At 40.7% G+C, this 25,071-nt stretch overlaps 1 protein-coding gene across 1 annotated transcript; it reads left to right on the top strand.

The window, feature by feature from the left end:
- Positions 1-23,209, top strand: HEPACAM (hepatic and glial cell adhesion molecule). The gene is made up of 7 exons (XM_001371457.4): positions 1-558; positions 16,319-16,660; positions 17,122-17,403; positions 17,860-17,959; positions 18,256-18,329; positions 18,733-18,803; positions 18,951-23,209. The coding sequence occupies exons 1-7, from the start codon at positions 474-476 to the stop codon at positions 19,251-19,253; spliced, it is 1,257 nt and encodes a 418-aa protein (XP_001371494.1). The 5' UTR covers positions 1-473; the 3' UTR covers positions 19,254-23,209.
- The last annotated feature ends 1,862 nt before the right edge of the window (positions 23,210-25,071 follow it).

Genomic DNA, 25,071 nt, shown 5'->3' with positions numbered 1-25,071 from the left:
GGTCATCCCCCACCCCCTTAAAAACAAGGAAAGTGGACTGGTGACTGCCCAAGACTGGGACACAGAGTCCAATTTCTTTGTATTACTCCAACTCAGTTCCCTGCATTATTCTCAACTTCAAATCCCCACGGGGGAAATTAGTCCCCGGCATATCATCTTCCTATTCAGCACAGGTGAATCTGGAAGCAACTAGCATTTGTGCTTTGCATCCTGCTTGGACCTGTCCTGGTGGCTTTTCACCATCCTAATTCCACCTTTTGGAAATTGAGGATGTAGGGCTCAGGAAACCAGAAAATGTCAGGTCTGAGGGAGAGAAAAGAGCAAGCTGAGCAACACACAGAGCTCTGTGTATTCAGAGGCAAGTTGGCAGGGTTGTACTGGAACAGAGAAACTCCAAGTGGTACAAAGAGACGTGCCCAGAGTGGAGAAATCATGCTAATTGTCTGCACCAGAGCCCAAGAACTCAACCCAAAATGAAGAGAGAAAGGGGAGCCCTGTTCAGACGCTCCAGCGCCCCAAGCCTCACTCCTTTCGTCTGCCTCCTCCTGATCCAGACAGGTAGGAGATGGGGGTGGGGAGCAGATGGGTTTGAAGAAGAAACCAAGGGGCTTCTTTGGGGAAATGAGGGGGAGGGGGGGGCTGAATGTCTTTGTAGTGGGAGGAGGGGAGAAAGCTCAGCTGCCGTGGGAAGTATTGTGAATTCAGGCTTTTAGTCTTGAATACATTTCTTCATCCTCCTTACTCCCTCCTGTCCTCCCCCCACCAAAAAAACAAAGGCTGCATGGCATGGAGCTCCCACAACATTCAGTACATAAAGATGAGCTACATCGAACTCTTTTCTTATAGCCTAAGTTGTTGGCATGGATCCTTTTGGCATCCTTTTAGATGATGACATGCTAGTAGGGGTTTAAGGAGCAGTCTGGGGAATGGGGTGCTTTGCTCTGGTCTCCTCTGAACTTTTCCAGAATTAAAAAGGCAAAGAATGAAAGAAGCTTTGAAAAAATAGCATCCTGCCTCCCCTTTCATTCCCCTTTGTTCATCAACATTGACAGGGTCTCAACCATCACAATCATAAGTCAAAACACATTTTTAAAGCACTTACTATGTTCCAGGCACTGGGCTACATCACAGCAGACCTTTATGCCATGGAGACCTAACTCCTGTACTGTTCCCATCCATTTCTTAGAGACTTAAGAGCTTGGTGGTAGTAGTGCCTCATAAATAATAGGAATGTGGATCATTGTTAGCCTCCCACCTCTGTAGCAATGTCTGCTCCCCTTGCTCAGATGAGTCTCAGTTTGTATGACTTTCTCCTCAAAATTCCTTTGCAAGGATGAAATATAGTTTGGAGGAGGGACATTCAACTAATTTTTCTTCTTTCAGTTAAAGTTAGTGAAGCCTGGGGTATATTTTCCTTCCTATATTTATTTCCTGACTCTAAAAGAGGAGTTCTTAACATTTTTAATGTATCACAAACCCCCTTAACAGTCTAGGGAAGCCAATAGAACTCCTTATAGTGTTGTTTTGGAGTTTGTATTTTATAAAGACTCTTACCTTCTGTTTTAGAATCAATACTCTGTATTGGTTCCAAGGCAGAAGAGCACAGTAAGGGGAGTCAGTGGGGGTTGAGTGATTTGCCCAGTGTCATGAAGCTAGGAGTGTCTGAGGTCAAATTTGAACCTAGGATCTCCTGGCTCTATGCCTGGCACTCAATCTACTGAGCTACCTAGTTGCCCCATCCGCATAGTGCTTTAAAATGCACGGCATAAAATAAATAGGATTACAAAGGAAACCAATTATATTGAAATAGTTATTTCTCTATTTAAAAACAAAACAAAATGGTACAGGTTCTTAGAGCCCCTTAGAGACACAGAATCCAGGTAATACTTGGTATTTTGGTATCCTGCCTCCTCATAAAAAGATTCACCAAGGACTTCCCTTTGCCATGGACATAGGAGGATAAGGGAAATGCCATTCCATGCCCACCCCCTCCGCCCCTGCAAATTTTATGAAGATGAAGTTCTAATGGACCATGAGATTAAGGAGCCAATTCTAGATTTTCCACCTTGTCTTCTCATGCTATGGAGTTACAGGTCTCTATATTTGTCCCTACACTTGTTGAGGCAGCCTAGGAACTACCTGGGTGACATGCAGACTGAGAAAGGACCAAAGAGAAGGGAACACAAATTTATTGTCTACTATGTGCTAGGCACTGCTAAAAGCTTTCTTAATATTAGCTCAGGCAGCATGATCTTCCACAACTGGGGTGTTGAGAGGTCTAGTTCGTATGACACTTGGTCATATCATCACCATTGGTATAATTGTTTAGGTGGGATTCATCTTAAGCATCCTAGTCCCCACCTCTGACTTAAGATGAGGTGGGTTTTTTTGTTTGTTTTTTGTTTGTTTTTTATCCTGATAAATACTATGGGCCAAGAGATCTCAATCATCTGGTTGTCTATGTAAATCTGGAATCATGTCAACCTGGTAGTGTATGTGAAGTAGAGCCTGAAGGATGGAGAAGTCTTTTCTGCTGAAATTCCTCTCTTATAGGTAATCAATAATGTTCTTCTTGAAAAATCCAATGATTTTTTTCCTATTCCTTATTTTCTTTAATCTTTTGGTGGCATTTGACTTTATCAATCACTCCCTTCCTCTTAAAACTCTCTAGGGCTTCCATAATATAGTATCTTGATCTTTTCCTACTTCCCTAATTTTCTCTCTTTATCCTTTGGTAGTAATTCAGTCTTCTCTATTTGCTACTTCTAGGCATTTCCTAAATGTTCAGTTATTGGTATTTTTCCACTCTCTACTATTATATTTTCAACTACTATCTCTATACTAATAACTTTAAAAAATGTTTTGTTAGTGCATTTTTACTTTTACACCACATTTACTTCTGAATAATCCCCCCATCATACCCTCTTTTATAACAGAAAAAAAAGTTATAAACAAAACCATTTGGCACATTGACTGCGACTGACAGAGCATGTAACATTCCTCATCAGTAATCCACCACCTCTCTACTAAAAGAAAGGTAATGTATTCTAACATCATTCATCTGGATCTAGTATTGATCATTGCTTTTGATCTGCATTCTGTTGTCTTTTACTATTGTCCTCATTTGTATTTTTATGGTCATCATGTATATTGACTATTCTATTCTGCTTTCTTCATCCTCTGTCATTTCATAAAACTTTCCCATGTTTCTCTGAATTCTTCAAATATATTGACCCTAGGATACAATATAATAATCCATTTCATTCTTGTACAACCATTTCAACCATTTCCAAATTGATGGGCATCCATTTGGGTTTTGCTATTACAAAAAAATGTTCTTATGACTATTTGGTTTATTGCTAATGACTTTAAAATCTATTGATACACCTGACTTCTCATCTGACATACTGTCCTATATTTCAAATTGTCTCCCAGGATACCTTCCTTCAGATATCCTACCATATATAACCTAACTATGAGGGTGGCAGAATGATAGAGTGGATAGTCAAGTGGAAGAACAGTGAGGCTCATTTTGTGTGGCTTTAGATGTGAAGTAGGACAATTGGTGAAGGAAAAAGTGAAATTTGTGAACAAATTAAAGAAAAAGCTTTCTAACAATTAGAACTGACTCCAATTGGGGAGCCTGCTTTATGAGTTGTTCCCTGTCACTATGTGAGCTTGATAACTACCTGTCAAAGATGCTGTGAAGAAGGTTGAACTAGGTAACCTCAGAGGGCTTCCACATCTATAAAGATTCTATGATTCACCTCAAACTCAAAATCAAATCCATCGTCTTCTCCTTACCTTGCTCTGACAACTATAATTGTTATGATCCCTAGCCACCTAAACTAGAGACTTTGGCATCTTCCTCCAGGCCTTCCTCTTCCTTTTCTATCTCTACCTTATCAGCCCCTAAATCCTGCCAATCCTTCTTTTGAACATTTTTGTCCTTTCTTCTTCATTTCCAATACCTCTGCTCTAATCTACCTTAAGTATGAAATATCACAGTAACCTCCCTTCCTCTAGTCTTCCCCTTCTCCAATCCTATAAATTCTTCCTAAATTGATAAAGCTTTTGTGTTTACTTTCAGTTCATGGCCACAGAAGTTAAAACCCAGACTAGTTTGGAGTCACTTTGGATGCAATATATGAGGTAGCCATCAGGTGGCGATCAATTTAAGTTGTCTCTGCCTGACACACATGCCCAGATTGCCAACCTTCCCACTGACTCTCCCTCCTGTCCTTACAGAGTGCTCAGAGCCAACCACCCAGGACTATTCTCCCTTCTGAATTTAGGCAGCTGCTTCCTACCCTTTTGGCAAAAAAGACATCTAACTCTTTGTGCAAGATGCGGTGCTTCAAATCTAGGAGATAAGCATTAACATTTTAAATAGTGATGGTTATGATTATCTTGACTGTCTCAACTCAACTCTGGGAGAGCACACTCTTTAGTTTCTCTTCCTTCTGTCCCTTTTGATTTAGATGCACAACCTGCATTCCCTGCAGTTTTACTATTCAGAAATTGAAGTAGATAAATTCTCTTAGTATATGAAGATAAGCAAATTACCTGTATCTTCCTTTTTTCTTTTCAAGTCTTCTGTGCTGCAGGAGAGAGCTCAAGGGTCATAGAAAACCTGGAAAGGAGAGAATTTCATGCTCGTTCCTGTGGATAAAGGAATGGAAAGAGAACAAAGAAGCTCTGGCTTATCAGTTTAATAGCTAGGTAGATTTCATAGCAAACCAGGGGTCTGGTATCTTTTCCCCTTGTGATCTGGATCACTCCCTCAACTATATCATTTCTATTTTTTAAACTAACAAACATTTTTCTTGCCCTTCACCTACTGGAAAACAAAAGAAAGAAAACAAACTACTTTTGTCTGTTCATGCTATTTCTGCTACCTGGAAATAGCATGGAAATATTTCCTTATCCCACTTACTACCTACCTACCCAAATTTTGCCCATCTTTCAAGACTCATCCTAAGTCCCACTCTTTCCATGAAGCGTCCTCCTCCTACTGAAAACAACACTTTTCTTTCCTGGTCTTGACTTCCTACAGAATTTATTATTTATATCACATCTATTATCACTAACATATTCTGTCTAGTACTGATTTTTGATTGTTTCCAGTATGGAAATCTTGTTTTTCCAACAAGACTGTATGTTGTCTGAGGAGAAAGAATAGATCTCATACTTCTCCCATCCCCTCCAAAAAGCATTTAGCAGAGGAAGGAACATAGGCACTCAGCAATCTGTTTAGCAAACACTTGACAAGTAACTATTCTGTGTAGAATAGGTAAATTGGTGCTAGAGTTTCTAGGGTTTAGATGACTGGATGAGAAGTTTGTACTTGTAAAGTCAGGTGGCTAGTGAAGTGCTAGTGAGATCTAAAGGAAGAAGGTCATTATCAGTTGGACAATCAAGAAAAGTTTCCTAAAGTATGGCCATCTGAATAGGTTTTAAAGGATTGTTAGGAATTAAATAGGAGAAGGGGAAAAGGACGCCAAGGATAGTATAGGCATTGGGAACAGTCTAAACAAAGGCAGAGAGATGAAAAGATATGGGTTGTGTAAACACTAGTTCAGATTGGCTAGAAAATAGAGTTTGTAGGAAGAAAGTAGAACAGAATGGCTAGAATAGAAAGATGTTACTAAATTCCGGAAGGTCTTGAATTCCAATCAAAAGAATTTCAACTTTGCTCATCAGGCAAGAGTGAGCCATTGAAGAATTATGAGAAAACAAGTGGCATGGCCAGACCTATTCATAAGGAACTTAAGCTTGGCACCAGCGTGAAAGACAATTTGATGTGGGGAAGAATGTAGAATTGGGAAGCTGTATAAGATGGCAACTAGTAAATAATGGAAGTTTGTAGTTACATATACAATTATTTGCAATCTTTTTGTTGTTAATTTGAGGCTTTTAAAAACTTTCCTTTAGTCTCATATTTTATTACTTATACTTGTTGATGAAAATGAAAATAAAGCTCATTCTTGAGAAAAAAATGTTATTGCAGTAGACCAAGCTGATGAATACCTGTGCTATGGTTTTATGGCACTAGGAATAGAGAAGAGAGAACAAAAATTAACACGTATTGTGGGGGTAGAATGGGGTTTAAGGACTGATTAGATATGAGAGGTCAAGTAGAAAGTCAAAGGTAATGCTAGAGTTTCAAATATGGAAGTTAGAGTGAATAGTGATGCCACTGACTGAAATATTAAAGTCAGGTGAAAGAATAAATTTGATCAAAATCTATTCTATGACAGTTGTGACTCCAGAAGACTGAGAATGAAGTGCATTTCCTGCTTCTTATCCGATAAAAGGTGGATTGTAGATGTAGAATGAATGTCTTTGTAACCTCAGTGCTTAGAATATTGCCTGGCACATAGTAGACACTTTAAAATACTTCTTGAATTGAATTAAATTTCTTTGGTGGTAGGGAAAGGAGTCATCAAGAAGTGATAATGTAAAAAAGATCATCATTAATTTTTTTTAAAGAAGTACATTTTTGGAGAAAGATAAGCTTGGTTCTGTTTTAGTTGATTTTGAGGTAACAATGGGATATATAGGTAGAGATGTTCTGTGGAAAGTTAAAGGTGTGAATGAGTCTGAAACATGGGTTCCAGACTGGATCCTAAGAATTCAAATAAAATATTGAGAGCCTTCTATAATTGAGGTTGAATTAATTATTAATAAGATTATCAGGGAAGAGAATATATAGAAAAGAGGCAAAGATAGAACCTTAGAAAACAAATTTAAGGGACTAGAAAGAGAATGATGACCTAGTAAAAGCAGCTCAGTATCACAGTGGATAGAGCACTGAGCATGGAGTCAGAAAGATCTGAGTTCAAATATGGCCTTGACACTTACTAGCTGGGTGACCTTGGGCAAATCACTGTCTCTTTTTGCCTCATTTTCCTCATCTGTAAGATGGGAATAATAATAGTGTCTACTTCTAGAGTTGTTGTATAGCTCAAATGAGATAATTGTAAAGTGCTTAGCTTAGTAAGTGCTATATAAAGGTTAGCTAGTAGTAGTAGTAAAAGAAACAGGTAAGAAAAAAAAAGCTGGAGAATGTGATATCTTAGAAATTAATGGAAAAGAAAGATCCAAAATGAAATTGTTTACAGCTTTGTCAAATGCTGCATAAATCTCAAGAATGAAGACAGTTGAGAAGGTTAGTAGTGAATTTTGAGAGAAGATAAAACTCTAAAGTGTCAGAGGTGGCAGCCAGATTACATGGGACTAAAAAGAATATAAGTAGTAGAATTACATATAGACAACCTTTCCCACAAATTTAGCTATGAAAAGAGTTGGTAGTCAAATGTGATAGAAGGGTTAATAGTATTTATTTTAACATTTAGGGAGATTTGAATTTAAGCACATTTGAAATCAAATGGATAGGAACCAGCAGAGAGAAAGAGATTAAAGATGCATAAAAAAGAAGAGATTATTTTTGGAATAAGTCATGAAGGAAGACATAGGATCTTGGCCCAAGAGATAGAAGTGATCACAGAGGCCATCTAGTCCAACCTTATTATTTATCTAAATGAGGAAACTGAAGGCCAGAGATGATAAATGCTTTCTTCGCCCAAGGTCACTTAGGTCCTAGATAGAATTTGAATACAGGGCTTCTGATTTCATAACCATTATTCTTTCTATTATGCTGCATGAAAGTTTATGAGATCAAGGGCTAACCATATAAAAAGAAGATATTGACTTAACAAAAAGTAGGGATGCCTTTCCCTCTGAAACAGAGAGAAAGGAGAAGAGAATAGAAGAGAATAGGTGAAATGCAACAGTGGAAGGAAGGGTTGCATGTAAAATGGCCTTAGAAAACTAGGTCATCTGCAAGGGAATGTTGGAAACTTTGGGTGAAAGAAAAAGTTTGAAAATATTCTTGTGGAGAATGAAATTCATAGCTTATCACAGTGCCCTGTACTTCCTAATATCCCAACTTATAGTTTTACCAGTGTAGGGAAATTCTGGTGTGGAAACTTCCTCTAGTGAAGCAATGAATTAATTTATACTCTAAGAGAGCTATTTGGGCACACTAACAGGTAACACATTTTAGAGCCAAGGTGTGACTAAAGTGTTTGTCATTGGATGTCAGGGTGTAGTTTGAAGTGATGACTATAGTGGGGTGTGTGTGATCTAAAGATTGAAGAGATTGGATAATTGTGTATTTAGGCTACTTGAGGATCTATCATCATGACTATTGAAGGTAGGTAGGACCACAGTGAGAGAAGAATAGAAGACAAAACAGAAGCTAAAGTCATTGAGGAAGTTGGGAGAGTACTCTGGAGGTCAAGAGGGATAAAGAATGGAATTGAAGAAAGAAAAAATTGAATGGGTTGTTTCGAATGAATGTTAGTTCTTTTTAAAGTTCTCTGAAAAAAATTATATTCCACAACATCTTTAGTCATTTCATTGACTCACTCTCAAAAAATTCTACCTTACATAAAGATGCCCCAGATAAAAAATCTTACACTCTGTCACATATCTGACCCAAGTTGGAAGAAGCACTATGTGGATGAACTAAATCATGAGATTGGAAGGATATTTTGTCACAGGTTGAGTCTAGCTAGAAAGCCACTTCTCTGGATAGAGCCTGTATTGTCAATGACACTGTTACTAACCCTATACCTTTCAAATGGTATAGCGGGAAGATGTTGAATTTGAAGACAGGATCTGGTTCAGTCTCAGCTCCACCATTTACTACTCATGTGATCTTGGGCCTCTTTGGGTCTCAGTTTCCTCATCTGGAAAATGAGGATATTGTATTAGATGCCCTTGGAGGTCCCTTCTAGCTCTAGATTTATGATCCTATGAAATGTCTCAAGGATGTAGTCTTATCTAAAATTCTTATAGATGACTTGGAAGAGGGAGAGCACAAAATGAAATCTCTAAGTTTGCATTGAATCTGTAATAGAATGGGTAATCTGTGTGGAAACTATTTCTTGTTACAATAACTGGAATGTTCTCTGGCTTGACTAGGGGCTGCTAGTATGGGGACACTTGAGGGTACCTAGTTACAATGGGGATCGATGTACTTTGAGAGATACTGAGATGCTGCTACAGGGGAATGCTCTGGAGCTGCCTATTGATCCCTAATGGCTAATGGATCAATCTATTTCCTAATCTCCTCCTCCTTTCATTCCCAGATCCCACACACTCGCTCACCCCCTTCCCTTCTTCCAGCCTCTCCCTCCCAGTTTCTTCTTGAAGTTTGGGGCTTCACCCCTCCCCCCAAGTGGACTATGAAGATACTCTTGTTTTCTTTCTCAGGTAAGGGGTTTATTGGGAAACAACAGCATAGAGAACTGAGGAAAGAGGGATGAGGGTTTCCCTACACTATAAGGAGAATTTGAGGGTTGGGAAATCAGTCCATTCACAACTGTGACAGAGGGACAGTCAGAGAGATGGAGGACAACTGTTATTCTTCTTTTCTTCTCCACAAAGCCACCAAGGTCTCTCAGCCTAATTTCAGAAGCCCCCCTCAAGGGTCCTTCAGCCTGAGACAGAAACTAATAATATTAGTTCTTAGCTTCTTCCCCCTTCAGCCAGGCTTGCCTCCTTTGGTCAGAAAAACTCAGAGCCAAAGTTTCTCAGTCCTTTCTTGGTCAGTCAGTCCCCAGAGAGAGAGAATCAAAGTCTCAGTTTCTCTCCCTGGTCAGCTTCAACATCCTCCTCCTGGGAACATTCTGTTTGGAATCGTCACCTTAATTTTGCAGATAAGGTCCCCAGCTTGGTTTGTATGCCTGGGTTGTCCTGCAAATCCTCTCTCTCTCCATGCCTTTCCCACAGATCTTAAACTATGGGACAAACTTCAGGAAAATCTCATGAGGCTATGTGAGTAAACAGAAAAAGGGCAGGTGAATCCTTGTGGACAAGTGTAAAAAAGTGCAAGAGGAAAAAAAATAAAAACTACATTCATAGGATGATGGGCTTTGACCTGTTAATTATGATCCAGGATAATAATGAAGAGTTTCTGTAAACCATGGCACCCCAGAGGCTCCAAAAAGTTATGAATATGCGGCCATTGTCAGGAAAGCAAATAGGAACAAAACAAAAAAGATCAGTTAAAGTGTACTGCTGTTATTACTACCACTACTAATACTACTACCTCTGCTATAGTTCTTTAATGCCTCATCTGGGCATTGAAGTAACTTTGGGTTGTCTTGAGGCTGTGCCCTCCAGGCACAAGTTCTAGCAGTTCCTAAACTAGAAAGACTTCAAGTACAGACTCAGTAATGGAATTGTTTGTCATTTGGGATTTAGCTTAGCTGCTAAATCCAGTGGCTAGAGCAGCTCACTATGGCCATCTACTGATGGAGCCAGCAGTTGCAACCTCTATGGATGGAGGGATTAGAGATGCAACTTCATGAAGCTCTGACATAATTATTATAACATAAAATCATCCTATCTCTATACAAAGTCACTTGATATCCTGCCTACATTTCTCATCTTTATACTCCAAAGAAGACATAAGAGAACAAGAAATGGTCAAGAGAAGGGAAACTAAAATGATTAAAGGATTCAAAGGCCTTCTTTAAGAAGACAGATGAAAAAAGATTTCAGCCTGGAAAAATGAAGGCTGAAAAAAAGATATATAGAAATCCTTATGAAATACATGAATTGAATGAATATGGACTAAATCCCCAAATATTAGGATCCAAAGTTACTACTTAAAGCTTCAAAGAGGTACTGTTGGGATAAATGAAAATAAATTATAATTATATTATTAGTTTATGTTATATTTTATATTATATTATAAACTTTAGCCCAAGAGGTGGTAAAGGCCAAAATATATATTATCTCATTTGATCTTCACAACAGTTTTGGGAGTTAGGTGCTTTTATTATCCTATTTTATAGGGGAGGAAATTGAAGCAGACAGAGATTGAGTAACTTGTCCAAGGTCAAATGGCTAGTAAATATTTTAAGGCTGTATTTGTACTCAGATCTCCTAATGCCAAGCCTTGTTGCTCTACCTACTACCTTGCCTACATGCCTAGGCATGAAAGTATGAAAGAATTTTAAAAACCTAATAAGTGGATAGAGGGATTTTTTTCAACCTATTCTTAACTTTTTTTTTTCAGGTTGTTAACCATCCAGTTCAAAGAGTCTTAACCATTTTTGAATCAAGAATTCCTTTGACAGCTTGGTAAAACCTAAGGACCTCTTCTCAGAATAATGATTTTAAATGCATAAAATGAAATGAAAAGAATGTCAAAGGAAGCCAGTTATATTTAAATGTAGTTATGCTATGTATGTAATATGCATAATAACGATGTTTTATATATATATATATATACATATTTGTGTATATCTTCTTCCCTTCCATACATATACGTGTTATATATAAAACTTCATGGGCTCTTGGTTCAAAACCTCAATTCAGGTTAATGGAATGGAGCCCTGCTCTAATTAGTACATGCTGATTTTTTGGTACCACTGTTGGCTATTATGCCAAGCTGTATGTCTCTTGATTGTGATAATTAAGTCTGAATCATCTTTGTTGACAATGAAACATTTCTTCTTATTCAGTGACCAGTGAAGTTCTATACAGTAATGCTTCAGATACTTGAGGTTAATGATTAAAATACTCTTTAAGCTAAATAATTGTAGCTTCTTTGATTTCTGTATCTAGTTATTTTCCCAACTTTATATTCTGTCTCTGGTTCCTTTCCCAGTTCTCTATGACCCTCAAAAGCTGTGGAACCCCAAACTTATCATGGATTCCAGTGAGGATTTCAGGGACAGTCTTCCTGAGACTTCTTTGGCTACAGTTTTAGAAATAAGTGTTAGCTTAGAAAGATGTACTACCAATCATTGAGTGAGGATGGTGATAATAACCCCAGGCTGTGTACACACGTACCCCATATGCTCATGTGTGATCTGACACAGTATATAGACCCTCTTCTCCCCCATTTTTTACACATGAAATCAACATCAAGCAAATTACCTTGAAAAAGAAAAGAAGTTTTATTTTTAAAAGAGCTTGAGTTGGAGTTGGATATCTGAGGGAAGGATCAATTCCACCCATTTTGCTCTAGGGGAGGGGAGTCACTGTTCAGTGTCCCTGCTTTCAGTATTTCACAAGTAGAGATGTGGGAGGTGTGACAACCAGGCTGAGGCTCTTCTGAAAAGGATTTGGGATTTTTAGTGCATACAAACTTAATACAGGTCAACATTATTACAAGTTAATTGGATTTCAAGGCTGCATTCATGAAGGCAAAATGTCTACCACAAGGGAGAAGATCATCACACCTTGGGCTCTTCCCGGCATCTGCTCTGAGTGTCATATTTTAGCAGGAATATAACAAATAGCTTTAAATCATCAAGAGGAAGGGGTCCAGAATTGTACAAAATGCTATATGAGGATCCAATGAAGAAAATGGAAAGCTTAAATTGAAAGACTGTCAGTCATTAAACATGAAATACCTACTATGTGACAGGCATTGTGCTAAGCACTGGGAAATAAATGAAAAGCAAAAGATATTCCCTGTCCTCTAGGAGCTTACAATCTAATGGGGAGACATGATAACAACTATTTACAAACAAGATATAGACAGGATAATTGGAAATGATCAACGGAGAGAAAGCAATATATTTAAGAGGGATTGGGAAAGGCTTCCTGGAATTTAGTTGGAACTTAAAGGAAGGCCTGGAAGTCAATAGGTAGAGATGAGGGAGAGCATCCCAGGCATGGGCAACAGTCAGAGAAAATGTCCAGAGCCAAGAGATGGAGTATCTTGTTTAAGGAATACAATGAGGAGGGCAGTGTCATTAGATCACAGGATATGTGTCAGGAATGTAAGACTGAGAAGGTGTGTATGTGTGTGGGGAGGTTAGGAAGGGGTGTGTAGGTTAGGAAGGGCTTTGAATTCTTTATATTTGATCCCGAAGGTCATAGGGTAACATTAGAATTTATTGAGTAGGGAGGTCAGACATGGGCTTTAGGAAGATCACTGACCACTGAGTAGAGGACAGACTGGAGTATGGAGAGACTCAGAGGAGGCTGCCCAACCAGCAGTCTATTGTAATAGACCTCTAAGGTCCCTTCCAATTCTGAGGTTCTGTGATTTTGGTTAAAAGCAATACAAGGGGCAATCCAAAGTTCAGAAACTTAGGGGTGATAGCTGTGATTTGCCTTACCCTGTAGACTTCTCTGCATATTGTTATATGCAGATAAATATCCAGATGGTTTTAACTAAAAGATTATTTCTTTGGTGTCCTTGGGAGACATAGGAGGCAGATGATACATATATGGCAGAGTGAAAGAATTACTGGATTTGGATGCCAGAGAATAATTTCTAGTAATTACTACCTGTATAGCCTAGAAGAAATAATTTACTTCCTTTACTGATGGGGTTTCAAGTTCCTTTTCTCTTGAACGAAGGGTTGAATTAGAGAGACTCTCTAAGATTTCTTCCATCTCTGCTTTCCAGGGATATCTCATTTTACACATGCCAGCCTGGTTAGGGAAGTTGGACACTTTTTTTTTTTTGCCAAATCAGTGAGGAAGCAATTGAAAGTTTTGGATTTGATGAACAAAACAAAAGAACCAAACTGTGTGCCCAGTGATTGGTAAATGGCATAATAGATAGAACAGTGACTTGAAGTCAGGAAGACCAGAATTTGACTCCTGCCTCAGATGCTTTTGAGCTGTGTTACCTTGGCCAAGTCACTTCACATCTGTTAGCCTCAGTTTCCTCATCTGCAAAATGAGCATAATAATCACACCTGTTTCCTAGGGTTGTTGTGAGGATCAAATGAGATAATAATTATAAAGCCCTTAGCATTGTACCTGTTACATAGTAAGCACTATGTGAATGCTAGCTATTAGACCTAATCTTGGACTACATTCAGAGAGGCATAGTTTCCAGGAATAGGGAATTGATAGTACTATTACAGCCTTCCTTCATCAGATATCACTGGAGTTTTGAGTTCAGTTATGAGAATTACCTTTTAAGAAGGACATTAATATGGCTGGAGAGTGCCAGAACACAAGCTAGATGGTAAAGGCCCTTGAGTCAGTGTCAAATGAGAATCAGTTTAAGGAATTGCACAGATTTAGCCTTAAAGAGAAAGGGCTTTGGGGGAGAAGCGATAGCTTTCTTCAAGTGTTTGAAAAGTTGTCATGTGAAAGAGAGGTTAGACGTGTTCTGTTTGGCACCAGAAAGCGAGACTATAAGCAAGGGTTAGAAATTTCAAGAAGCAAATTTAAGCTTAACATCAGGGGGAAACTCTCCCAATAATTAGAACTGTTCAGAAGTGGGCCAGGTTGTACTGAGAGATGGTGGAACTTTCTCTCTCCTTAGAAGTCTTCAAGCAGAAATTGGATAAGTACTTGTTAAGGATGCTATAATATGGACAGATTGGATGACAGGTGATTGCTTTCTATATTCAAAATTCTGTGATTTGTGATTCATATGGCAGTTCTTTCAGGATCTCTAACTTTCCCCATCCTTCCCCTACTCAATAATGATTTTTCCACCTTCAGTACACTTTGTTTTCACCTACCTAATGCATTTATCATATGTGATTTTGTACTATAGTTATTTACATTTGCATCATATTTTCCTACTAGACAGTAAGCTGGGTGAAAGTAGGAATGTGTGTCTTCTCTCTCCTTACAGTGGACACCCAATAAATATTTGTTAAACATTTATTTAATTCTAATCTAACTCACTCATTTTACAGATGAGCAAACTAAGGTCTCAAAAATGTAAATAATTTAATAAGGTCACAAAGCTAGCTAGTGGCTGGGTATAGGTTACAGACCCTCAACCAGTTTGTTGTTTGTTGGTTTCTTTCTATTCCTATTGAAATACAGGTTGGATGGTAGGGGAAACCCAGGCATAATGATGAAGCTTGATTGCTTAGATCTTAGACTACCTTTATTTTCCTTTTCCCCCTAATACTCTTCTTCTTTCAGGTACCGTATGCCTCTATGTTCTTTCTACCATCCCCATGTCCTTCAACATTCTCCACCCCACAAATCAAAACCATCAGTTAGGAAAGAATATGATAAACTTAATAATGAAATGCAAATGGAATCACTCACATGCATACACACACCAATATTTGCATTTTTAACTGAAAACACAATTCCTTTGGCTTATGGTAAAGGAATGAATCCCTAATTGTGAAATTTCAGATACTAACTGAGAGGAGAATTTGGGGGATAAAAGGATGCTCTTCTACTATCTTGAAATCTGAAATAGTTTCCTAACAGAGGGGCTTAACAGGAAGGGGTAGAAGATTCCACTGATGCCTACATGAATTGGGAAGATGATTTCTGTATCTGAATTTGGCATTAAAAGAGGCAGGGGGCAGCCAATCTATGCTGTCCTTTGTTCTCAGCATGACCTTTGGAGAAAGAGCCAGGTACCCACAAGTGAATGATAGTACCACCTTCCATTGGCTGTGGGGTCCCCTGAGCTTATTGGGTAACATGTTCCATTAAGAGGAAAGAAATCCTGCTTTCCTGGAATAAGGAACTTCTTCATGATCTCCTTTGTCTCCTGGGAGCCACTGGAAGTGTGGTGAGGATGGAAATTTCACACTATACCTTTAGAGGACCTGAGGTGTGAATTAGCTAGAATTTGGTCAAGAAGATGGAGCTGAGCAAGGCAAAGAGCCAAGGGATCAGAAGAATAGCTATATGTAATATAAAAAAAAAAAGGAGGAAGATGAAAGCTATACTGAAGGCAATGAGACAGGGGAAAAAAAGGAAGAAAACACTGGTACCTAAGGATGAAGAAAATGGTAGAGGAAATAGTATCAAAAAGTTACATTTAACTTGGAAATGGGGATAGCAAGGATAAAAATGAATGAATGAATTTAAAAGCATTCATTAATAAATAATAAAAAACATCTAATACAGTGTCAGGCACTGAATTGCAGCTAGTGATACAAGTACAACAATGAAAATGGTCTTTGCCCTCAAAGTAGCTTATTTTCTAATAAAGGCAGACAACCCATAAAGGAGAGTGATAATTGAAAAGGAGCATCTTGGTCTGGAAAGTTATAGGGATGCTGAGTAAACTCACAGGCAAATAGGTTGATTGGCAGTACTGATTTTATTATACTTCCAAAACTTAAAAACAAGGGAGTTGGGGGTAAGAGGACAGTAAGAAAGACAAAAAGGTGGCTAGCAAAGAGATGTACAACCTAAAAAGATAGGGGAGTAAAGGGGCCAGAGTAACTAAGGAGAGACAAGAGTGATGGGTAGTAGGAATGAAGTGAGGAAAAATACTTTCCTTCCTGTGGAAGGGCTGACACTGTCCCCTTTCCTCCTGGATACCTCTTCCTAGGCTCGCTGGAAGGGGTGAATATCACAAGCCCAGTACGTCTGATCCATGGCACTGTGGGGAAGTCAGCTCTGCTTTCTGTGCAGTACAGTAGTACCAGCAGTGACAAACCGGTAGTTAAGTGGCAGCTGAAGAGGGACAAACCAGTGACAGTGGTACAATCCATTGGCACTGAAGTCATTGGCACCCTGAGGCCTGACTACCGTGACCGAATCCGGCTCTTTGAGAATGGTTCCCTTCTTCTCAGTGATCTTCAGACATCTGATGAGGGTACCTATGAGGTAGAGATTTCCATCACTGATGATACTTTCACTGGAGAAAAGACCATCAACCTCACTGTGGATGGTAAGCTGTCTAGAAAAGAGGGATGGGCTAGGGGCTGAGGGTCAGGGATTGATATTGAGCTTTTCTGAGTGGTAGTACAGAATGAGTAGCTCTAAGATGAACCATTCAGAAATTTTTCCAGGTGGGTCCATCCAATATACATAGGCCATCCACATAAAGAAATGCCAGGGACTAGAAATTGGGTGGTTGAGGTTGAGTCTAGTCAAAACTTCTTTTTTTTTTTTTAAACTGAATTATTTTAAAATGTAAAGCCTAGTAGCCCTGAGAAAGGGTAAGGGATATAGGGCTTCAATCAAGGGGGAGAGAAGGAAGATATTAGATGGACTAGATTATTTTTGATTGGTCCTGTCAGGTCATAGATTCAATGATAGGAAGAATTCTGGTAGATCATGAGCAGAGAGTGGGAATTGTGAAGTTCTCAGGTCTTTAACCCACAGTCTTCCTCTCTTTTCCCTGCCCAGTTCCCATCTCAAAGCCACAGGTTGTGGTGGCTTCATCTACTGTCCTGGAGCTCAGTGAGGCCTTCATACTGAACTGTTCCCATGAAAATGGTACCAAAGCCAACTATACTTGGCTGAAGGATGGCAAGCCACTCAGCAATGACTCAAGGATGCTCCTGTCTCCCGACCAAAAGGTGCTCACCATTACACGAGTGCTTATGGCAGATGATGACATCTATAGCTGCTTGGTGGAGAACCCCATTAGCCAAGGCCGAAGTGCCCCCATCAAGCTTACTGTGTATCGTGAGTATCTTTTCCTGGAAGAGCTCAGAGCTCAACAGGGCAGGTATCTATCCCACAGCAATAGTCAAGTATCATTCTAGTCTGGGTGCCAATGATTCCATGATCAAATTTCTTTTTTAAAAGTTCATTTTTAAAAATGAACAAATATTCATTTTTCTCTACCTTCTCTATCCCTCCACTGGGAAAACAAAAAACAAAAACAAACAAAACAAACAAAACTTTGTAGCAAATATACATAGTTAAGCAAAACAAATTTCCAAATTGGCTGTGTCTAAAAAGTGTCTCAATCTTCACCTCTGAATCAACTAGCACTGTGAAGACATATTTCTTTGCTGTCCTCTGGAATTGTCTGACAATGAAATTCTCTCCCAGAGAAATTCTTTCCACCACATTTCCTCTAATTCCTTGCCACTCCAAGCTATTATAGTTCTCATTTCCCCACCTGCTTTTCTCCAGGGAGAAGCTCCCTTTATATCATCCTGACTACAGGAGGCATCTTCCTCCTTGTGACTTTGGTGACAGTCTGCGCATGTTGGAAACCCTCCAAAAAATCCGGGTAACTACTGAATTCTGCATCCTAGGCCAGAGATTTCACCTTAATATTCCCTTCTGTTTCTCTACTTTCAGTGCTTTCCTGTAGTGTAGCACCTCCTTGATAATAAATACCTCTGCTGAATATGAAGAATATTCCTGTTCTCATAATCCACTCTTCTGTCTTCCTCACTAACTGCTCAACACAAATATCATTCCTGTGCCAAGACCTATCCTAAGCCCATCAGGGCCTTGGGTCTTCTAGCCCTTCTCCCACCCACCCTATGGCTTTACTCAAGGAATTCCTGGACTGTTTTGCAGAAAGAAGAGGAAGCTGGAGAAGCAGGGCTCTCTAGAGTATGAGGATCAGAATGATGACCACGTAAAATCTGAAGGTGAGAGCAAGGAGCTGAAGCCTCTCTTCCCAATCCCATTGATCTCAGATGAACAACAGAGTAGTAATACAATACAGGGAAATTTCTGCTGCTTTGTCTAGGTCTTTCTGGATCTCCCTAGGTTCAGGGAGATTCTAAGGGTGGGGTGAGGGGAGGAGCAAGAGTCCAGGCAATTTGGCCTAAAACAAAACAAAAAGAAGCAAAAGTCCGTTTTGGAAAGAATTGGTGATCATCTGAGTCACATTCCTGGAATATCAGAGACATGACTGCTACTTTTGAGAAGAGGGGATTGGAGTCAGAGCATAGTTTAGCACCTGTGAGCTAGAATGAATGGTTTGGAAGTGCTAGGATCTGTAGTGAGCCAGGACAGGCAGGTGATTCCCTCAATCTCCCCTTTGCGCAGTGGAAACCTTGCCCCGAAGTGGCGAACACGAGCGGAAGAACCCTGTGGCCCTGTACATCTTGAAGGACAAGGTGAATAGTACCAGTGGCATTTGAACTTGGTGATAGAATTAGGGGCAGAGGTGCTGTGAATCACGGGGGAAGTGGGCTGGATGGGGACATGAAGCATCCAGGCCGCTGAGTAGGCCTGTGCCTCTGACTGTTAGCATCCCATTGCAGGACCCACCAGAAGGGGAGGAGAGCTCCGCCCCGGACCCTCGGAGCGCCACTGAGCAGAGCCCGCCCGGTTACACTATCTCCTCTGCTGCTCCAGGCCGCTCTCCTGGGCTGCCCATTCGCTCAGCCCGCCGCTATCCTCGCTCACCTGCCCGCTCTCCGGCCACCAGCCGGACGCACACGTCCCCCAGTCGGTCCCCGAGCTCTCCCGGCCGCTCCCGCAGTTCTACACGCACCCTCCGGACTGCAGGAGTGCATATGATCCGGGAGCAAGAGGAGGCAGGCGCCGTGGAGATCAGCGCCTGAGCCCTCATGGGGCCCTGCCTCCGCCTGATGGGACTTTAGTCTCCCGTTTGGGGTGAGGTCCACATGGCCTCTCAGGGGGGAGGTCACGTGCTCGGGAGAGCTGGGCGCCTGTGAGGGTGACCGAAGGGGTGTGTCCCTGCTTCCCATTTAACAGCTTGGTTCCCGGTTGGCAACAGGTGGGTGTGGATTGTGTCCTCTTAGGACCCGCCTCTAGATGATTAAATTCCAGGTCTGCCCCTACAGGAGCCTCGTGGAGACTAACAGTAACCCTAACACTCTGGACTGGTTTGTGCCCTTCCTCCAGGCTCCCAGGGCTTTACCCATCACCCCCCCTTCCAAATTCCTGTCTTGCCCGCCCCTGGAAGCTCCTTTTTACTAAGCAGGACATTGAAACAAGAGCAATGAGTTTGCCCAGGATCACAGGGCAGTTTAGGACTGGAGAAAATGACAAGAGCTTTAGTCGAGACAGGAACTCTATGTCCAGCCCATGAGGAGGCCAGAGGCCGCTCACATCATGGGGAAAATCCCTAGGTGGGTGAGTTTTATATCAGCCCATACCAACCCCACGCAGGAAGCTGGGTACCGTGAATATTTACCTTCTGCGCCTGTCAGTGCAGGCTGGGGGGTTTGCATGAGAGGAGGCATATCCCCTAGAAGAGTAGAACTGTAGGGTCTGCTTTAGGATAGAGAGAATGGCTTTTCCCTGTGCTTCAGTCCTGGGGCCTTGGGCAAGTTTCTTCATCTATATAGGCTCTGGTTTTGTCTCTTGTGGGTATATAAGAGGAGGAAGTTGGATGAGATTATCTCTGAGGTTTCTTTAGGTTCTAACAACCCCTTACACTACAAATTTATGGTAGGTGAAGAGGGGGAAGCTTCCTGGCTCATGTTTGATCCCTATTTGCCAAGTACAGCCTCCCAGAAACTGGTCTGGGTCCTACAAATCTGCAGACCCTTACTTCCTCAGCATCACACAGGACAGTCCTGTCGGGGGACACCAGACCTGAGAAGAGGCTAGGGGATTTGTGCTTTGGAAGCAAAGATTTTACCCAACTCCAGAAGAACTGTATCCATCCCCATAGAGCCTTCCTCTTTCCCTCCTTCCCCAACTTCCATTATCTTCCCTCTCCCAACAAAACTTGCAAACAATCAGAATTCCTTGGAAAGAAATTAGAGGCCCCTACTGGACAAACCTTGCTAACTCTTTTTCTCATATTTGGATAGAGAAAACAAAGGTTCCAGTCTTTGGAGTGGATTCCCAATGATCAAAACTACTGAGGTCAGGAAGTCATGTTCTGACTCTTGGCCCTCTGCCACTCATTCTCCTTCTCTCAGACACCCGGGTCCTTGGGAAGCAGGATAAGGGTAGCTTCCCTAATTGAACTAACAACTCAGTAGTGAGGGACTAGGCTAGGCCCTCGTGTAGTTGGCCTTATGTTTCTGCCACCCATACTGTCCATAGAGAGGCAATAATCTACTGTGTGTGGAGAGAATGCAATTAAAAAGCTGAAAGTGAGGGAGGCCCCCTCAAGGGAGCCAGGCTCTGTGCACTCTGTCTGTCCCTCATACCCTTCCAGTACACTTCCAGGAGCTGTAACACTCTCCCTGTGTCCTCCCTATCACAGCCTCCTGGAAAGAAAGCAGCCTTGCCCTTCCACAAACTACCTCTCAGGATGCTCTTCTTCCTAGCACTGATTCAAAGGGCTTAAGCCCTTTACCCCTAGACCTTTCACTTTTTATTACTTTTAAAACATCCTAACCCCAATTTCAGGCACCAATATTCCTACATCTTGACCCTTGAGTCTGCCTGGCTCCTTGGGTTCAGAAATTCCCCATGCCCCAAATTTAATAACCCTGGGGTATTCTGGGTAAATCTCAAAGCATTCCTGTCGTGTAAAAATCAGTGTAATTACCCTAGACACAAGTTATCTTTAAAGTTAAGAGCAATCATTTTCTCCTTTATAGTCCCTAACCTCAGCCATATATTTTGGAGCTAGAGTCCTAGTCTACTGCAACCTTTCCCCCTCTTCCTCTACTACAACTATACTGGGCAATTTCCTCAAGTTTGTTGCTTCTCAAAGGCCTTCTGCACCCTTATTTACAACCCTATCCATGTCCACCATTGAGTTAGGTCAGAAGGTTTTTGCTCCAAAACCTGTGGGAAGCAATAATAGAGCATGGGGTAGCATCCTGCTTTATACCTATCTTAAATGTCACTATTCCAGACTTTTGTTCCTTTCCTTTCCTTCTGATTCTATGCTCCCACCAACAAATTTAACTCCTATTGTTATATAAGAATTGATTCCTCTAGAACTTCCAGGGAACTTGTTTGTTTATCCCAGCAAAATGAAGGTACACATTTTTGATTCTCCAAATTAACCCTGATTTGGAAAAGCGAATATTAGAGAAATGGCTTCTAGGTTGGGAAGTGTACCCTCTGCCACTTTCTATAAATCTTCCACTCTCCCACTTCTGCTAAACTTAATCTAATTGTGCCTCAGACAAGTAGTATATATAGGATAAGGGAAAAAAGATCTAAGAAGGCTTTTAACAGCTTTACTTCCACTCACCTACTTCTGGAGGCCAAAGAAGAGCAAACACCTTCCATCCATCCTTTAAATCTATCCCTTTTTCCTCTTTCCTTCCTCTTTCAATACAGAGGAAGCTGTGATAAAAGGGAAAAAAACTGGACTTGGAAGACCCCAGTTCAAATCCTGCCTTTGCCACACATCATCTATATGACCTTGGACAAATATTTTAACTTTTGGGGGCCTTATTTTCCTCATATGTAAAAAATAGGGATGTTAATACTTCTGTAGTGTGGGCATAGCACCTGACACCCTACCCCCTTCTGTCTCAATCTGAGCTCAGGCACCCAACCTGAACCCATGAAGGCAGGCTGAAGGATTTGTAGATGGGGTGGCCATTTCTAGAACTTACTCAGGATTCTAGGAGTAATCCTGATGGCCAAGAATATACTTTTGATGTAGCTCCTGAATTCACACCAGTGTGGCTCCCATTTAACAAATAACCCAGTTCATTTCTATTAACTGCCAATTAGAAATACTAAACAGAAGGTAAAACAAGAATAATGAAGAATAACAACATGCTACCCATTGATGAGACATATTTTCCCACCAATGCACAATATCCATGGGAGTAGAATAGGCACAAAAATTATAGAACCACAGCAGATAGGTAAATATGTAGAAAACACATGGCTGGGGTAATTCACAAATTTCTGCTGTGGACCTTGCTGTCCTTTTGTCTTCCTCAGGAATAGTCTGTACAATTCATTGCTCAGTAGGGCTGCTTCTTTGCTAGCTGTTCCACCTGGGCAGCTCCTCTTCCTGGCTACCAAGGTAATGTTATATCATTTCAGCAAAAGCAAAAAACCTAAGCTTGGGATCTGCAGGATTTTTCCAATTCTGCTTCCTTGTCTGGGCTCTAAGAGATTTCTACCTCTCAAACCCTGAGTGACAATTCAGGGAAAAGCAAAGGCAAAAGCCTTTTTTCATCCTCTAGCCAGTTCTACCAAGCAACAGGTGTCAGTACAAGCTCTGAGGAAATACAAGTCTTCCTAGAGGGCTCCCCTCTGCTGCTCTAAAACATGGTCTCTTCAATGTGATGACTCACTACCATCTCTCTAGGCAATATATGTCTTATAGTCACCAAACAATTTCTAGGAGTCAGTTCTCTAGTTAGTTCCAAACCTTCACATCTGTCACATACAAGTTAGATACTGAGAAAAAGGATGCTTTGGCCATATTTAATATGAGTAAGTACCTTTTCCGGGGGTGGGGGGATACCTTAAAAAAAAAAACCTTTCACAACTGTCCTTGTATATGTCCTTTGTCCGCATCCAAAAGGGGCATTCCCTTATACTTTCATTACCTACCTCACAGGGATGTTGTGAGGATCAAATGAGATATTGTGTATAAAGCGCTTTATAACAGAAAGCGCTCTCTAGATGTGAGCTATTATTATTCCCTTTTTTATCTCCTGCCCATTTTCTTCCATTTCATTTGCCCTTTTTGCTAAGCTCATAATTGCCATGCATGGTCTGGATTGGGGAAATCTAAAGGCAATGGGGAAGTTCAGAAGAGAATCATTGCTACTTCCCCCTTCTGTCCCTCCTCCCCAACTTTGCCCCTCACTTCAAGTTTTGCCCCACTTACCAAAAGCCTAGTCTTCAGATACACCAGTTTAGGAAATTGTCCTTCCTACTGTGTTGGCTGATACTCAGAGCTCACAAACATGAAAAGAAGAAATTGAGTGGGAAGAATCTCCACTCAAGGAAGGAAGACCTGATGGCAGTTAACTATTCCAACCAGGGAGATGAAACCCTAGTTTATTAGTGAGACTGAGTGTAAGAGACAAAAACTTCAAGGAACCTCTCTTCCTGCCTGCCTCTTAGAAAGACCTAAATTCTCTACCCACTACCTGCCTAGCTTGTAAAAAAAAATACCCTCCAATCAAACCTAGTTATGGTTTTTATATGGTGATTATCCCCCAAAGAAGAAAGCATGATGTTAGAAAATGCATTGGATTGGGGTGGGGGTGGGGAGAAGGTTCTATATTCAAGTCCTAGTTCTGCTACTTACCAGATTTAGCAAGTGACCTTTTGTAAGTCAATTAACCATTTTCCATGTTTCTTCACCTGCAAAATAAGGAGGTTGAGAAAGGAGAAAGGGAGAGAAAATTTATTAAACATCCTATGTGCCAGACCCTGTTTTAATCACTTTTACAAATGTTAGCTCATTTGATTCTCACAACTACCCTCTGAGGTAGATGCTATTATCATTTCCGTTTTTCAGCTGAGGAAACTGAGGCAAACAGATAAGTTACTTGCCCAGGGTCACATAGCTAGTAAATCAAAGTTTTCCTTCCTGGCTCTGGGCCTAATGCTTTACCCATATTGCCACCAAACTGCTTGAATGATGATTACTATTTACACACACACACACACACACACACACACACACACATATATATATATATTATATATATAATAGCTATTTCTAGCTATAAATACTGTAAATCCCATTAAAACAATGTTCCCTAATGGAGTCTCAGGAAAGGACTTTGATCTTAGCCCTTTCCTCCCTTGTGCAAGTGAGTAAGAAAGAAAAGCACAGGAAATCATTTTGCAGCATCAGGGATTGGGATAGAACCTACATCTTGGGTAGAATTTTTGAAGGTTACACATCCCTGATATTCCAATGACTCAGGACAAGCCTTCATCTTTGGTAGGGTAATATCAGTCCAAAGCTCAGTAGTTCCTCAAGGAATACCATCACCATGAGTCATACAACTGGCCCTTCCTCTATTTGTGCAAAATGAGACAATTAGACCCTGGAGGGTTGCTGGAAATGAATACAGCTGTGCCTGGGATTTAGCCAGATGAACATCACTGCTGGAAGTCCCCTTGACCTTCCTGACACAAGCTCCAAATCATGTACACCCTGCCTAAGATGGTAGAAGTAGGTGATCCTAGAGCAGGTGTCCTAAAGTCCTGAGTTTTAGAAAAGCAATATGATAGAGGATGAATTATGGTCTGGCTAAAGTGTGAGATGTCAGTCCTGTCCTTGAACACCCCAAACCTAGGAAGGGGAACAAGTTATGCTGAAGGAAGGTCTTTAAAGATGGTGCCTATTTTTAGTGAATGAGATCCTTTCTTAGAATTGAAGTTATCTCCTAGGTCTTCACTGTTCTCCCATTCTGCTCATCTTAGGAAGAACTTGATCTCATATCTGAAATTCCAGAATATTTGCCCTTATCTTATTTTCTTTGAAGGAGTCTTTGGCTTCCTTTCCAGGAT

This window comes from Monodelphis domestica, chromosome 4 (genome assembly GCF_027887165.1).
Source record: "Monodelphis domestica isolate mMonDom1 chromosome 4, mMonDom1.pri, whole genome shotgun sequence".
Taxonomy (NCBI): Eukaryota; Metazoa; Chordata; class Mammalia; order Didelphimorphia; family Didelphidae; genus Monodelphis; species Monodelphis domestica.
This window is presented reverse-complemented; position numbering and strand designations above follow the sequence as displayed.

Excerpts from the sequence above, each read along its gene's own strand:
- HEPACAM (XM_001371457.4), top strand. The coding sequence starts at position 474 with ATGAAGAGAGAAAGGGGAGCCCTGTTCAGACGCTCCAGCGCCCCAAGC. Across the intron at positions 559-16,318 it reads CCTCCTCCTGATCCAGACAG|GCTCGCTGGAAGGGGTGAAT; the intron begins GTAGGAGATGGG and ends ACCTCTTCCTAG. Across the intron at positions 18,804-18,950 it reads TGTACATCTTGAAGGACAAG|GACCCACCAGAAGGGGAGGA; the intron begins GTGAATAGTACC and ends ATCCCATTGCAG.